This window comes from Lynx rufus, unplaced genomic scaffold (genome assembly GCF_022079265.1).
Source record: "Lynx rufus isolate CCGP_SWC_20201006 ecotype Redwood Valley unplaced genomic scaffold, mLynRuf1.p SCAF_10, whole genome shotgun sequence".
NCBI classification, from domain to species: domain Eukaryota; kingdom Metazoa; phylum Chordata; class Mammalia; order Carnivora; family Felidae; genus Lynx; species Lynx rufus.
Window position 1 is genome coordinate 30,533,708 of NW_025814824.1, and position 16,201 is coordinate 30,549,908.

Below are 16,201 nucleotides of genomic sequence, written 5' to 3' on the forward strand. Positions count from 1 at the left end.
ACACACGGGCTTAGAATCTTATACTTTCTCCCCTAACAGTTTTTTTCTACGCTATTTCTATTCCTATTTTCACATGGATTTTTAAAAAAATTTTTTAAAAATGTTTGTTTTTGAGAGAGAGACAGAGCACACAAGTAGGAGAGGAGCAGAGAGAGAGAGAGAGAGAGAGAGAGAGAGAGAGAGAGAGAGAGAGAGAGACACAGAATCCGAAGCAGGCTCCAGGCTCTGAGTGGTCAGCACAGAGCCTGATGCAGGGCTTGAACTCACAAACCGTGAGCTCATGACCCGAGCCGAAGTTGGATGCTTAACCAACTAAACCACCCAGGCACCCTCATATAGATTTCTTTTTTAACTCTATTCCTGCTATCCTTTCTTTACTCCCATCCAGACTACTATCATTACCTGCTGTGATGGTTAATTTTGTAGGTCAGTCTGGCAGGTGTATTTGGATGACACTGCCATTTAGATTGCTGGACTATGAGTAAGTAGATTACCCTCCATGATGTGGGTGGGCCTCACCCAATCAGTTGATGGTCTGAAGAGAACAAAGGCCATCTTCCCCAAGCTAGAGAGAATTCCCTAGCAGTATGCTTTCAGACCTCAGCTGCACCATAAGCTCTCCCAAGTGTCCAGTCTGTCACCTCATATGGCAGATTTTGTACTTGCTAGCCTTCAATTCACCCAAGCCAATTCTTTACAATTAATCTCTTTCTATATATACACATGCCATTGCTTGTTTCTCTAGAAAACCCTTGCTTATACAGATTCTGGTACTGTGAAGTGGTGTGTTACAGTGACAATATATAAAAATGTGTAAGTGGCTTTGGAGTTGTAATTGTAAAAGCTCTGGAAGTTTTAAAGCACAATGTTAGCAAAACCCTAGATTGCCTTGAAGGGACTGTTGGTAGGAATATGGGCATTAACAGTGACTCTGGCTCTGGCTCTGGCTCTGACTCAGATGGGAATGAGGAACATGTTATTGGAAACCAGAAGAAAGGCAATCCTTGTTAGAAAATGGCAAAAAAAAAAAAAAAAAAAAAAAGGAAGAAAGAAAGAAGGAAGGAAAGAAGGAGAGAAAAGAGAAGAAAAAGAGAAAGAAAGAGAAAGAGAAAGAAAAAGAAAAAAAAAACCTGGCTAAATTGTTTTATTGCTTTATGGAAGGTAGAAGTTGTGAGTGACAACCCTGGATATTTAGCAAAAGAGATTTATAAGCCAAGTATTGAAAGTACAGCCTGGTTTCTCCTTACTGATTATAGTAAAATGTGAGAGAAGACAAATCAACTGAAGAAGGAATTGTTAAACAGAAACTAAACATTTAGAAAATTCTAGGCCTATCCATATTGCAGAGTGAGAAGGTGTGTTCTAGAGAGAACACCAAGGGTATAGTCAACGATCTATTCCATAAAGTGATTACCTATGGATTTAATCAGCCATTTCAGCAGAAGCCAAAAATAGTGATGGGATTGATTATACCAGCAGACACACTGCCAGGATGAAACAAAGGGGATACATACAGGATGAAATAAAGGCTTTCAAATTCCTGGGGTTCTAAACAGGACTAACAGAAACATCTCACTAAAAACATATCTCATGTTTCTCTTCAAGAAAAGAGAAACATACCCCCAAGGGGCCAACAGGGCTGTCACTGCCACCATAAGCCCAGGGGCAAGGCTGTCTACTCCTGAGTTTCAGAGGGTGGGGGTCACCTCTGTGGTCAGTGGCCAGGCTGTTTCTGCCCGAGCTCAGGGACAGGGCTGCTACCCCAGTGGGCCTGCATGGCAGAGAATGGAGCCAGAGCATTATTTCTGAGCCTTAACATCTAACAGCATTTGCCTTGCCAGGTTTTGGACTTGCTTGGGACCTGTCAAGCCCTTTCTTTTTTCTGATTTCTGTCATTTGGAATGGGAACACCTACCCTATGCACGTCCCACTACTGCATTTTAGATGCACTTAACTTGCCAGGTTCCACAAGTTCACAGACCGGGAGGAATTCTGCCTCAGGATGAATTGTATCTGGAGTGTCACCCATTACATGACTTAGAGGACATTTAGATGAGACTTTGGATCTGGAACTGATGTTGGAATGAGTTAAGTCTTTGGAGGCTGCTGGGATTTTACATGCGAAAACATGAATGCTGGGGACCCAGCAAACACAATGTTATGGACTGAATTGGGTCCCCCACTCCCTGTGCCCCTCAAAATCCATATTAAAGTCATATTTCCCAATGTGACTATCTCTGGGGAAAGGACTTTTATGGAGTCAATTAAGGTTATACAAGGTCATGTGGGGAAGGCCCCTAATCCAGTAGGACTGGTGTCCTTAGAAGAGGAAGAGACACGGGGCACCTGGGTGGCTCAGTCAGTTAAGCATCTAACTTCGGATCAGGTCATGATTTCATGGTTCATGGGTTGAGCCCCATGTAAGGCTCTGTGCTGACAGCTCAGAGCCTGGAGCCTGCTTCAGATTCTGTGTCTCCCTCTCTCTCTGCCCCCCCCCCACCCCACCTCACCTTGCTCACGCTTTGTCTCTCTCTCTTAAAATTAAATAAACATTAAAAAAAATTTTGTTAAAGAAGAGGAAGAGACACCAGGAGTGAGTGTACACATAGGAAAAAGAAGGCAGCTGTCTGAAACCCAGGAAGAGGCCTCATCAGAATCCAACCTTTGCCAACACCCTGATCTTGAATTTCTAGCTTCTCAAACTGTGAAAAAATAACTTCTGTTCAAACTACACAGTCTGTGGGATTCTGACGTGGTACCCCAAGCAAATTAATACACTCCCTAGATAATCTCACTTTGCATATGATAATCCACGCTTTATAGTATCATCAGTTTTCTTCCCGAAACAAAGATCCAATCCTATCAAATCCTCTTCAGGTTTTTAACTGGTCCCCAGTCAACTTCCGGGTTTCTCAACCTCAGCACTACTGAATTTGGGGCCTGGTATGGGGGCTCTCCTGTGCACTGTAGGCTGTTTAAGAGCATCACTGGCCTATACCCACCAGATGCCAGTAGCATCTTCCCACCAAGTTGTGAAAACAAAACAAAACAAAAAAAATGTCTTCAGACATTGCCAAATGTTCTCTGGGGGGCAAAACCACCCTGAATGAGGAGCTCAGCTGAGCATAACCTCAATTGCTTATTGTAATTTAAAAAAAAATGAAATAACCAATGTTGGATTTTGTTTTAATTATTTATTTTTTTATTTAAAAAAAAATTTTTTTTAATGGTTTATTTTATTTTTGAGACAGAGACAGAGCATGAGCGGGGGAGGGTTAGAGAGAAAGGGAGACACAGAATCCGAAGCAGGCTCCAGGCTCTGAGCTGTCAGCACAGAGCCGGACGCGGGGCTTGAACTCACAGATGGTGAGATCGTGACCTGAGCCGAAGTCGGAAGCTCAACCGACTGAGCCACCCAGGCACCCCATAATTATTTTTTTTTTTTAAATTGTAGTAAAATAGACCTGACATAAAATTTACCATTTTTGTTCATGCATCATTTTTCTGGTTTCACTTACTTCCTTAGGTTTCCTTTTAGCTCACTGAGCATTTTTTTTCACAGTTTACTTAAAGTAGGCTTCACACCCAAGGTGGGGCTTGAACTCAGAACCCTGAGATCAAGAGTTGCACACTCTGGGTGAGCCAGCCAGAAGTCCCTAATTTTTAAAGTCAGCTGTTTTAAAACATGAATAGACACTTCTCTAAAGAAGACATCCGGATGGCCAACAGATACATGAAAAGATGTTCAACGTCGCTCCTTATCAGGGAAATACAAATCAACACCACACTCAGATATCACCTCACGCCAGTCAGAGTGGCCAAAATGAACAAATCAGGAGACTATAGATGCTGGAGAGGATGTGGAGAAACGGGAACCCTCTTGCACTGTTGGTGGGAATGCAAATTGGTGCAGCCACTCTGGAAAGCAGTGTGGAGGTTCCTCAGAAAATTAAAAATAGACCTACCCTATGACCCAGCAATAGCACTGCTAGGAATTTACCCAAGGGATACAGGAGTACTGATGCATAGGGGCACTTGTACCCCAATGTTCATAGCAGCACTCTCAACAATAGCCAAATTATGGAAAGAGCCTAAATGTCCATCAACTGATGAATGGATAAAGAAATTGTGGTTTATATACACAATGGAATACTACGTGGCAATGAGAAAAAATGAAATATGGCCTTTTGTAGCAACGTGGATGGAACTGGAGAGTGTGATGCTAAGTGAAATAAGCCATACAGAGAAAGACAGATACCATATGGTTTCACTCTTATGTGGATCCTGAGAAACTTAACAGGAACCCATGGGGGAGGGGAAGGAAAAAAAAAAAAAAAAAAAGGACGTTAGAGTGGGAGAGAGCCAAAGCATAAGAGACTGTTAAAGACTGAGAACAAACTGAGGGTTGATGGGGGGTGGGAGGGAGGGGCGGGTGGGTGATGGGTATTGAGGAGGGCACCTTTTGGGATGAGCACTGGGTGTTGTATGGAAACCAATTTGTCAATAAACTTCATATATTAAAAAAATAAATAAATAAAGTCAGCTGTTTTAAATTCCTTGTCAGATAATTCAGAGATCTACGTTTCTTTAGGGCTGGTGTCTGGAGATCATGGTCACCATTGTTAAGTGTCCATTTCAGTGGCATTAACCAACTCATTGCTGTGCGACCATTACTACCATGTCGTGGGTATCCTTAAGACAAATGTGTGCTCCCTTTTTGGGGGTCAGTGTTCCGGGTGTGTCTGTTATTTCTAAGTTGGTTTTACTGTGTTGTTCAAATCCTCTATTTCCTTACTAATCTTCTCTCTGTTCTTTCCATTACTGAAATGGAAAGTACTGAAATCCTAGTACATCATACAGTATATTATTACACAGTCATTCATTCAATAAATACTTACTAAGGGCTAAAGCACTGCTTTAACTGCTAAAAACACAGAAACTTGTTAGAATATAAGCACCACAAAGACAAGCTCTTAGAGTCTGCTCTGCTCATTGACATATTCTAGAACATACCAAACAGAGAGCACTGAGTAAATATTCGAGGAATAAATGAATGCATTTCAATGTGATAGATAAGCCTTTGCAGGGTTACCAATGAATACAAGTTAATTTATGACACTTTTCATATGAAATTAGGATTTCTTTTTTGAGAGTGTGAAAGAGAGGAAGAGAAAGAGAAAGCGAAAGTGAAAGCAAAAGAGCAGGGGAGGGGCAGAGGGAGAGGGAAAGGGAGAACCCTAAGAAGGCTCCGCACTCAGTGCAGAGCCTGACATGGGGCTCATTCCCAAGACCAGGAGATCATGGGCTGAGCTGAAACCAAGAGTTGGATGCTTAACCAACTGAGCCACCCAAGCACCCCAAAATTAGGGTTTTAAAGGCATTCGATATATGCACAGCTTTTTAATGTCAATCATACCTCAATAAAGTGGTTTTAAGAAAACAGCAACTTACAAACAACAACAACAAAGGCAGCTTCATGTATCCTGGCATATAACCTAAAGGGGCATGGTGTGTTTCTAAACGTACATACATATGTGTCCAGCATCTTTAACCAATCCTAGGAACATACCTTTACAATGTACTGCAATGGCACCCTCCGCATTTTCACAAATATCCAAAAATTCTTTGACGATGGCATCAGTAGGGGTGCTGCCATCCGCAAAGAAAAGGTCATAGTGATCGAAACCAGCATTCGTAAAGCGTTTGGCATCATACATCCTTTTATTCAGACGAATAATAGTAGTAACGTTGTGATTCTTAAAATATGGAATATAAGCCTCAGGAGAATGTTGGTGGTAACCTACATAAAAAAATTCACCAGATACTGTCAAATGCAGAAAGAAAACAATGCCTAACAATTTCACCTGTAATTGGGTGGAAAGAGTATCTGACCTGGGGGTGGAATACCAATTTGATTATAACTATAAAAGCATTAATTCAAAAAGTTAAAAGCCTGGCAGAATAAAAACAACCAAGTATATTTAAATAATTAAGACAGACCTTTGGCCTCTTTCAAAAGAAAATACAGGATAGATACTTTTAATAACAAAACGATACTAGGTCCCATTATTTTTGCATACCACTTTCAAGTCTGGTTCTTGAATGAGGTCCACAGAAGGCAATAAATCGGTCTGGTATTATCCAATTTAAATCTCCATTTTCTGCTTTCTGCAAAGGGAAGACCAGTACAATTCATTTTTAGACTTAATCTCCCATCCACACTCCTTCCCAATACTGAGTGTCTGAAGGACTTCAAATCCATTTATTTTAGCACAGAATCAGTTTATAAATGACCATGAGATAGGAAACTAAAATTTAGCCTGCTATGAGTGCTCCCTGGGAGTAGTTAACTTCTTCTGATCCTAATCATGTTTTTATTTTTATTTTTATTTATTTATTTTTCTAATCATGTTTTTAAAAACAGTGTTCCTTTGCTTGGATAGTCAGCCTTTGGAAAACAGAACTAACTGCTGCTATTCAAAATATACCTAAGTGTTTTAATTATTTTATCCAGGTAAATTCTCATATAATTGCTGCTAATTAATAAGAAAGCAAACTTTTTATTATGAGGGATCTTAGAAACTTTCCTATTTCCCTGAATGACTACCTGGCTTCCAACATGAGCAATCTTGACTCCTTGAACAAAGCGGGGGGGGACTTCTGATTTCTTGATATTTACACTTTATTTCTAGAGACACATACTTCCATCATTTTGTTAGCTATTTAGTAAAAGGGTCAATGAAGAATTTGCACTAAACCCACCACAAAATTACAAGTACACTAATTTCACAGTACAGCTTTAGAAAAAAGCATGAACATAAACTGATATTTAAAACACCTTACTTCCTGTTACTAAGTCCTTTCAACTGAGTTACCATAATAATTATTGTAGGATAAATACAGCTCAACTTTAACAATAATAGAAATGGATACACAAAAACTGAAGCAGGAAGCAGAAGACTTGATAGTGGAGGGGAGAACTAGCAATAAAAACAAGCAATTGGGGTATACTTATGCGCACCTAAGAACAAGTAAGCAATAAACTGGGAGTTGCCTGAATATCTACAACTGGAGTTGCCAGTCAGGTAACCCAAATCCAATTTATTTGACTTAATTATCAGTGAGGGGAATTAACGAACCCTTGTTCCATACTAAAAGGCCTAAGCAAGAATGAAAACATGTCCAGGTATTCCAACTTTGAAATGGAATCAGAAATCTAGAGATTTTATTATGAGAAACATGTGATTAGATTTTACTGAATTTCAGACATCACATATTATAAGATGCATCTTGAATTCAGAAAAGTAATGTAATAGGAAAAAATGGGCATCGGGGAATCAATGAAAGACACTACTCCAAAATTTCTAAATATCTGTAGAGAAACAAAACTATCCATGGCTTGTAGCTACTTAAACAGCTCCTTGAGTTTCAGTGCAGTTTCACTAAAGTAAACAGCATATGGGGGCAACCTTGCTACTACCCCCAACACTGCAATTTCTGCATTAGTGAGAGGGAAGCTAATTAGCACCTATATTACTCCTCAGTAACACATAAAAGCATCACTCTGCTCCACTCAAGGAACACCAACTGGTGTTCTTAGTAGTTTTATTTGCCTAGAAAGAGAAAGTATATTTTATTTTAAATGTTTAATTTTATGAGGACAAGCACAAAAATAATGGTATTAATAAATAAGTTATATTTATCAGTTTAGGATGTGCATTAAATATATATTGTACTTCAGAAACATACTGGTATTACAGAGAAGTAAAGATACGGTTGGCGCAAATGAATCAATCATGGTATGTTTTAGATCTTTGGTACATCACAGTAATGACTAACCGTAACTATTAGAACAGTTCAGTTATACCTAAAAGTTTAAAATAATAGGTGCTCTAGGGGCACCTCGCTGACTCAGTCAGTTGGGTGTCCAGCTCTTGAATTTTGGCTCAGGTCATGATCTCAAGGTTCTTGAGATCGAGCCCACGTCAGACTCTGTGCTGACAGTGTGGAACCTGCTTGGGATTCTCTCTCTCCTCTCTCTGCCCCTCACCCACTCTCTCTAAATTTTTTTGAAAAATTAAAAAAAATAATACTCTAGAAATTGTGAAAGGACAGTTATCTGAGGATTCCAGACACTGTTGCATAAAAGTGCTGTCTGTTGGAATCACTCCATTATTGGTGAGAATGCCTGCTCCAGATAACTACAGTAGGATAAAAAGACAAGATTCCACAAGTACTCTTGGCAAAAAAGACCTTTAGCATGATAGCATCTTACTATTTAAAGGGTGGAATGGCAGAATCAAATTACTTACTCTTTAAAATATACTATATTTACAAATGTAGAGGACATCTATTGTTTTGCCTTCCTGGACTTTCTTCTTTCTCTTTCTCTCTTTTATTGTCTGTGTGGTTTGACAGGGCTGATCCCAGCATACCCCTCCAACTACTGAGATGATCCACCCAACAACTACCCTCAACAGGAACACAGTCTAGCTCAGAGCAAGGCACATGATCTAGTAAGGCAGGCCAATGAGGAACTTGTGGGTTTCTTCTGATGAGTTTGCCCAGTGAGTCAATCAAAGATGCTGGTCGCCATCACTACTGGGGAGGGCTGGCCTGGTAACAAAACTAGTTTTTTCTGGCGAGTATCTGAGTACATTCATCTGGTCATACATGAAGTCACACCTGCTCCTAGACTTTTTATTTATGTAAATCAATAAATGTCCCCTTTTTTATTTAAGCCATTTGTATTTACTTTCTGTAATTTGCACCCAGAAGTGTCTTGACTTCATACAAACAAAAGGTTATGATAAAAACATTTTCCAGAGGGAATTAGATGTATAAGGACTTTTATTCACCTCACCAGATCCTATGCTAAGGGTTTTTAAATCTCCTCATTTAATCACTCTATGAAAATTATCAGTACTAAAAAAATTAAACATGAAAGAAAAATGCCCAGGAGCACATTCATGCACTCTGGGAAAGATGCATCAAATATACAAATCACCACTAAGAACTGGAACTTCAGAATGGGGGTAAGAGGATAAGGACTTGCCTTTTTTTTTCTCTATACATATCTAAATTGTTCACCTCTTCAAAAAACAAGAATATTACCTCTGTAAGTAAAACATGAATAAAGGAGTTAAAAGCAGTATCCTTGAAAACTTACTTCATAGTGTTCATATTCATCAAGGTTAAATGTGTTGAAATTAAGGAAGTCATACTGCATTGCCTAAAATCCAAAGGAAAGCTTTTAAGAATAAAGATGCAAATAAGAGAACAATTTCCGATCCAATTTCCTAATTAAAAATATCAGGAGGTAACCCAAAAGAGCATTATTATATTTAGATTCTGTTCCACTTAATAGTTTTCAAAGAAGGTGGGCTATGTGTTCATCAATCATCCTATCCACGCACAGCTAAATAATGAAGACTTCAAAGTAATCATACTAACTTTAATAAGTTAGTCAGCTGATCTAATGATCAACACCACCAAGCAATGGTCCTTAAATAAATAATAAAAAAGAAGTAAATCATAGGTTAGCTTATCCCAAACAAATCCCACCACTTCATAAATATCTTCACTTTCAAATTCTTCTGAATTTGGATTAAAAGATGAATGTTCCTGATACAACAAAATTCAAAATTTTGAGGAAAAAATTCTTCTTTCAATAAAAAGAAAACCCATAAAATTTCTGTTCTATTCTGTAGCCTCACCCTCAGTTGCAGCGGGCAGGTCATGCTAAGCAAAATAAACAGAGTATCTAATTTCTGAGACAAAAACAAGCTGGTGGCCTCTGAGAGGTGTTATCCCTGCTCACTGAGCCAGACAGCATGCAACCAAGGATTTTTTGTTGTTGTTGTAGTTGACAATGTTTTATTAGTTTCAGGTGTCCAACATAACGAAGTTGACAATGTTACACATTACTCAGTGCTCACCACACTAAGTGTAGTCCCAATCTGTCACCATACAATGTTATTGTTCTACTACTGATTATATTCTCTATGCTGTACTTTCCATCTCTGTGTGTAAAAATTCTTGATCAGCAAGGTATTCTTGGTTCAAAAGGGATGACTCTATAAACTCAGCTTTCAAAATTTAAACCACTGAAATATGAATGGAAAATGAGAAGGCTACCGTATCAAACAAAAAACCCTCATTTAAAAAAATATAGCTATTTAAATTCTAATTCCAAGACTATGATTAGTTATATTTCTTTGAATTCAAAATACTCAATATATGTCATGCTATTTGAACTACATGCTCTTAACAGAGTGATACAATAAAAGTAGTTTAAAGGCAATTTCTACTCATCAGGAGAACCTATTAGAAGCTGCATTAAAATGAAGTCACAATTACTTTTATAAACCTTTTTTATATGCAATAATATTCAAAATCAGCTACAAATTAAAAATGTTTAACTTGAAAATCAGAAGCTGTTGACTCTCGAAAAAAATTAAATATAGAGCAAGAAAAGGAGTCTTTGACTTATAGTTCCTGCTAATTAATTAGGCTTTGGATATAATATCTGATAAAAAGGAAAAAAACTAAGCTGACAAATAACAATAGAATGTTAGAGTGGACCATTTCCAAGGCCCTCTAAGTTTTTCACCTCTCTTTTTAAAGGAAGTGGAAGTAGAGAGAAGGGAACCCTAGCATAAGGAGAGGTATACCTGCCTGCATTAGCAGTTCCCAGGGGTCATTTATACCCTCCATCTCTTGATCACCTCCTCTGCACATTACCCGCCTAAAGTGAGGCCTGATCGAGCTGCCTCAGAGCCTGTGGCAATGAACTTGATCACCTTTATTAATAGTCACTGGACTCAAACCCAAAACAACATTAAGTTCTATACCTTGTTGCCTAATACAGGAAAAAAAAGATATACTAATTAATATCTGAATTAGTATACTAACTAGTCCTCAAATTTCTCAGAAAGCCACCATGTTTCATTATACAAGAAAGCAAACCAGGGCTCCTTTTGACTGTGAGAATGTAAGTCACATAAAACTTGAGATGTTGTTGAAAGTTTATTTGATCCATGGGCTACTGATTTAAATTCTAGTTTCTTGTGCTGCCCTGACATTCAAGACACATACCTGAGGGAGGGAGTGTGCCTGCGTCACATAACTCCAGGGGACCCCATTCATTTAGAATGTGATATTAAAGGTGTCCCTGGGAGTCAAAGACGGCAGGCAGTACTGGTTATAAAACACAGCAGTTATTTTTAAATAACTTTGACAAAGCAGTGGTGACCTACTTAGTCTTACATAAAACCTAGTAACAAACTAATGGACTACACAAATTCTTCTGCTGAACTAGAAATTGAATGCTTGAAGACACAAAACGAAGTGTTTGTATCAATTACTGCATTACAGAAATGTCTGTGGTAAATAGGATTGGTGGCTATCAGACCCATAAAACACATAAATCAAAGACAACTCGGAAACCAGTAATCTATTTACTTTTTGTTTTTCTTTGAAATCACAACGTACCCAAAACATGTCTGGATTTAGAACCTAATTACATAACTAGCTCTGTTGTTCAAGTGGCTTTTTTCCCAACTCATTCAAGAAACACTCAGATTCAGAAAAATCATTTACTGGTTTGGCATTATTCCAAAGTTAGTGGGAAATGGGACATCTCTGACATCATACACATCTTGGAAGATCCTTGCACAAAAGGCCTAGTCTTCCAACTCAACACTGGGTACATCTTACAATTCACTTACCTTCTTTACGGCATGAAAACAGTCAAGAAGTGTAATGTAGAAATTGCAACTTCCATAGGCAGCATCTCTGAAATCCCAAAAGTATTGAAATACATAGCTCAGTTAAATTTAGTTTTCTGTAGTACACTTACCTCAAGACAAAGCAGACTAGTATTTAAAAGCAAACCACATACTCAGGATCAGACTCAAAAAAACAAAATCTTGCCTTTCGATTTTTAAGTCAAGGATAAGTCATTGTTATAAATTTCACTGCAGTTTCTACCTATTCCAGTAGATATTATTTTATAGGCATGAATCAATAATGACCACTTTTTAAATTTCAAATGATCTCCCTAGATCATTTTTGGCCTTGATGGCTGGGCTTCAAAAGTTCCTTAAGTTCTAATCAGTAATATGTACCCTTCCCCACAAAAGAGCAAGGCATTGAATCTTTTCTTTTTTACTGGAAAATACCATATTAAACTGTTACCAGGTAAGACTTCTTTTTGATTCTGTATACACATATATGTGTGTGCATGTTGTAAGTATGTGCTGCAGGTATAGGTCTATCCATGAAGGAAAACAATATTGGGAAATCAAAGTAATATTTGAAATACTAGGTGCAAGCTTTGCACAGTGGCAGTATTGTAGCCAATGAGGTTTATCCGAGGCGCAATTATTGCTAACTGAAATACTAGTTGCAAGCTAAAAAGAAGGCAGTCTGCTCTTCTCATTATGCTTTCACAATTTTTAACAAGTTAACTGAGTAACTTCTTTCTGATTCTTACAAGATTAGAATACCAAGAAAACCACAAGAACTAAGGGGCCAACCACCTTTAGTAGAGCTTTAGCGCTCTCGGGGAAGTGCTTAAATTAGTTTACAGACAACTCCGCCCAACAGCCCAACACCTCATCAACATCTATCTGTAATCTTAGCACAAATCTCTTAATGTCAGTTAAGGTTTTGAACTCCAATCCCATCTACTTCCCCCTTCTAGCTACTGTGAGCCATTACGAAGTAAAAATGTTTGGAATTAGACAAGATAAAAATTAATTTAATTGTGATCATTCTAGACATGCCAAACAACTGTGACTCTCTGAATGGTCCTTATTTGGTCCCCTGGTGGAAACAGCTGCTAGCGAAGCCATCATTAATTGCCTGTCTTGGTTGAGTTTTCAATTGTAGTATTACTTAACCTGAAAAAAATTATTTAAGATTTCAACTTACATAAACCTTAAGAATACAGACTTTCATAGCAACTATTTTAGTTTTAGGAGGAAAGGGACTATTTTAGTTTTAGACATTACTGTCTGGATTGGTTAGAATTACCGAGTTAAGTTATAGGTTAGCCTTCATAGGATTGCACACAAAGTCTTACAATGTGCCATTTTTGTCCAGTAAGCTTCTGAATTTAAAAAGCTGCTCATCCAAAAGCTAGACCAGGTCTCTATGCAACCTAGAAAATGATTTTACCAGTAGTTTATTGGTAATATTCGGGAGGAGAAAAACAAAACGACCCATAGCAGTTATCAGTGTGGTCACTGATCAAACGATCAGCATCACCTGCTAATTCCCAGCTCTACCCCAGACCCACTGACTCAGAGGTTCTATATGGGTGGGCCAGGTAATTTTTGTTCTAACAGGTCCTCCAGGTGACTGTGATGCATGTTCAAGTTTAAGAACCACTGACCTATATAATCAACACAAATATTTGTTGATTTGTAGAAATAATTTTTTCATTTAATAAAGAACATTTTTAGATAAAGAACCTATGGGTAAGGAAATTAAGTAATGTAGCCTAAACCGAATCAAAATTATCAGAGGAAATATGGTGAAGTCTCAAATCGCATCCCAGTGTTTTTACCACTTTTATTATCTTCTTAACGTACTGCTAATTCTTCCCCAGTGAAATTAAAGACATGTTGATTCAGTCTTTGTGATAATTTGATGCATTTACTCATTGAATATTTTCTGAGAACCTACTATGGGCCAACCCCTGCTCTAGTCGATGATGATTCAACAAGCTTTGATCTGGGCTCAGCTAAAGTTCTGCCTCATGCATCATACTACCTGAATAGATGACAAGAATCTTTATTCATTCCCGTTTACTTCATTAACACCTCCAACTTTAAACACACCCACACTTCCTTCCTTCTACCCAAGCAATCAGGCTTCTTCAAAACAGCAGAATAGCAGCTGTGAATCTAGATGTAAGGTTGGGGCGGGTAAGATCATTTAACAAACTTAGAAAAGCAGATGAGAATCAATGAAGGAGTATTGCTGAGAAACTGCAAAACAGTGTCAAATACTAGTTTAAAAAATAACAGATTTTGCGGCGGCTTGTATGCATAATAGCCCCAAACTGCAAACAACCCAGGAATCCATCAAAAGGACAAAAAGCAAATAAATTGTGATGTATTCATAGAATGGAATGCTACAAAAGCAGTAAAAAAAAAAAAAAAAAAAAAAAAAAAGATGAACTACTGATGCCTGCCACAACACAGATACATCTCACAGGCATAATGTATTTTAAAAGCTAGTCCCAGTTCTGCGAAATGCCTACTCTCTGACTCCATTTATAAGAAGTTCAAAGTCAAGAAAAACTAACTGATGTGGCAGAAGTCAGCAGTGGTTACTTAGGGGGTGGTTACTCACTAGAAAAGGGCTGAAAGGAGTCTTCAGGGGTGCTGGCAGTGTTCTGTACACTGAACTGGATGGTAGCTACATATACACATGAGGTTAGTGGGCTGAAAATAGTAAGTAGAGACCCCCTCCACCATAAAAAAATCAACTAAGAAGCAAAAAGGTATTATAGGTAATAACCAAAAAAATAGAAATATATGCTCTTCATAACCATAATCCTAAGGTATCAAGAAAATATCGAACTACATTTTATACTATTTTTTCATTTAGACATGCAGAGAGAAATACTCAATATATCCATTAAGAAATCAAGTCAACTCAGTGGTTGAAGAATTATATCTAGGTTGAATTAAATCTAATTAAATATTGCTGTGGAGAACCAAAAGTTTTTTAACTGTAAATCAATGCTATTCTTCTTAACAGCTATATTTATACTATGCACTTCAAGTGGCAAGAATAAAAGACTATAATGCAATCTCTTCCAAAATATTATCAAACTTAAAAAACATTATCAAGCTTTATTAATTCTGACTGGCCTACTTTCTAACTAGTAAGTTCAACAGAATAGTAAAATGTGATAAAGCACCAGATTTTTATATCTGCCATATGCTGATACTCTTGTAGAATGCAGTTAAGTATAAAATACAACAGTATTGTACTATTACATACCCCAAATAACACAATTTTATTTCTGTAAATAAAAAAGTATTTTATTCATAAAAATGCATTTTTTATAAACAAAAATGAATTACTAGAAAAACAGAAGGCAAAAAACATTAAATACAAGCCCAAATTCTTCTAATATTCGATTCCACACACATAAAAATATCCTATTACATTATTACCAAAGTCTCTAAAATCTTGCTCTCAATTGCTATACTTAACTGGAACAAAAACTTCACAGATTGACACTAATTCATAGGCCACACTTGGAGACACAATACTTTAGATATATCAAATATCTGGTATCTGTGACTGCAAAGATTCAAATTTTACCATCTTGAGCTGTTTCTAGCTAAGTCCTATTTTTTAAAGAATTACAAACATTTGCTCCCGGGACTAGAAGTAACTAACTTCATTTCTCAGTGCCAAACTTCAGTAATTTTAAACTCAGGTATGGCAAAAAAAAAAAAAAAAAAAGCAACATTTATTCTATTTTTGGCCTTTGCATTTAGATCAATGCAAACTCTCTTTTACATCAACAGTGTTCCATGGATCCTTACTTGCATTATATGAAATGTGTGCACTTATTCTATTTCAAGACCTTATGCTATAAACTTTAAGAATGGCACTATTATAGAGGAATATCAATATAAAGAGCTCTGTACAACTAAATTATCACTGTATATCAATGTTCCTGTGACTCACAGACCACAGATACAAGCCTTTCTTCTAAAGGAAGTATATGGTTGCTATTAGATTACAGGTTGAGAAGAAAAGTAGCACACTCTCCATGTTAGAAAATTATCTCCATCTCTCCCTACCCACCTCAAATAACAGAATACCTAACATAATCCTTGCACTAGAAAGAAAGGTGATAGTACTGGGTTCAAAGTAATTCTTCCAATTTGCTAAATCACTTAATATACAATCTTTAGTGCAATATGTAATTGAAACAAGTATCTATTTCATGGAGTAAGTCTATGGACAGTCCTACAGTTATTGAAGATTCTGCCCAATGGGAGACCCTCCTAAAGCTTGTCCACAATGAAGTCAAATTCACAAGCTTACGTTTAAAAAGTGAAGCCATACCTTCAAAATCAGGCATTCAAGGTATATGCAACAATACTAAAATCACTACCTAACTTACAAGTGGAAGAATAATACAGCACTTGAAATTAACAACACA

General features: G+C 37.4%; 1 protein-coding gene and 1 non-coding gene across 8 annotated transcripts in view; one reads left to right on the forward strand and one right to left on the reverse strand.

Annotated features, from left to right (window-relative positions):
- CDC14B (cell division cycle 14B) overlaps positions 1-16,201 on the reverse strand; it is a 60,750-nt gene that overhangs the window by 25,468 nt on the left and 19,081 nt on the right. For 6 of the 7 annotated variants that reach the window (XM_047103180.1, XM_047103171.1, XM_047103212.1 and 3 more), the window contains exons 6-9: positions 11,730-11,796; positions 9,170-9,232; positions 6,081-6,168; positions 5,570-5,800 (exon numbers count right to left, since the gene is read on the reverse strand). In XM_047103180.1, the coding sequence (XP_046959136.1) occupies positions 5,570-5,800; positions 6,081-6,168; positions 9,170-9,232; positions 11,730-11,796 (449 nt within the window). The remainder of the gene's footprint in view (positions 1-5,569; positions 5,801-6,080; positions 6,169-9,169; positions 9,233-11,729; positions 11,797-16,201) is intronic. The other variant, XM_047103196.1, reaches the window with a different exon arrangement.
- Positions 12,334-12,479, forward strand: LOC124505466 (U4 spliceosomal RNA). Its single transcript, XR_006960662.1, has one exon. It is a non-coding gene; the product is annotated as a U4 spliceosomal RNA (small nuclear RNA).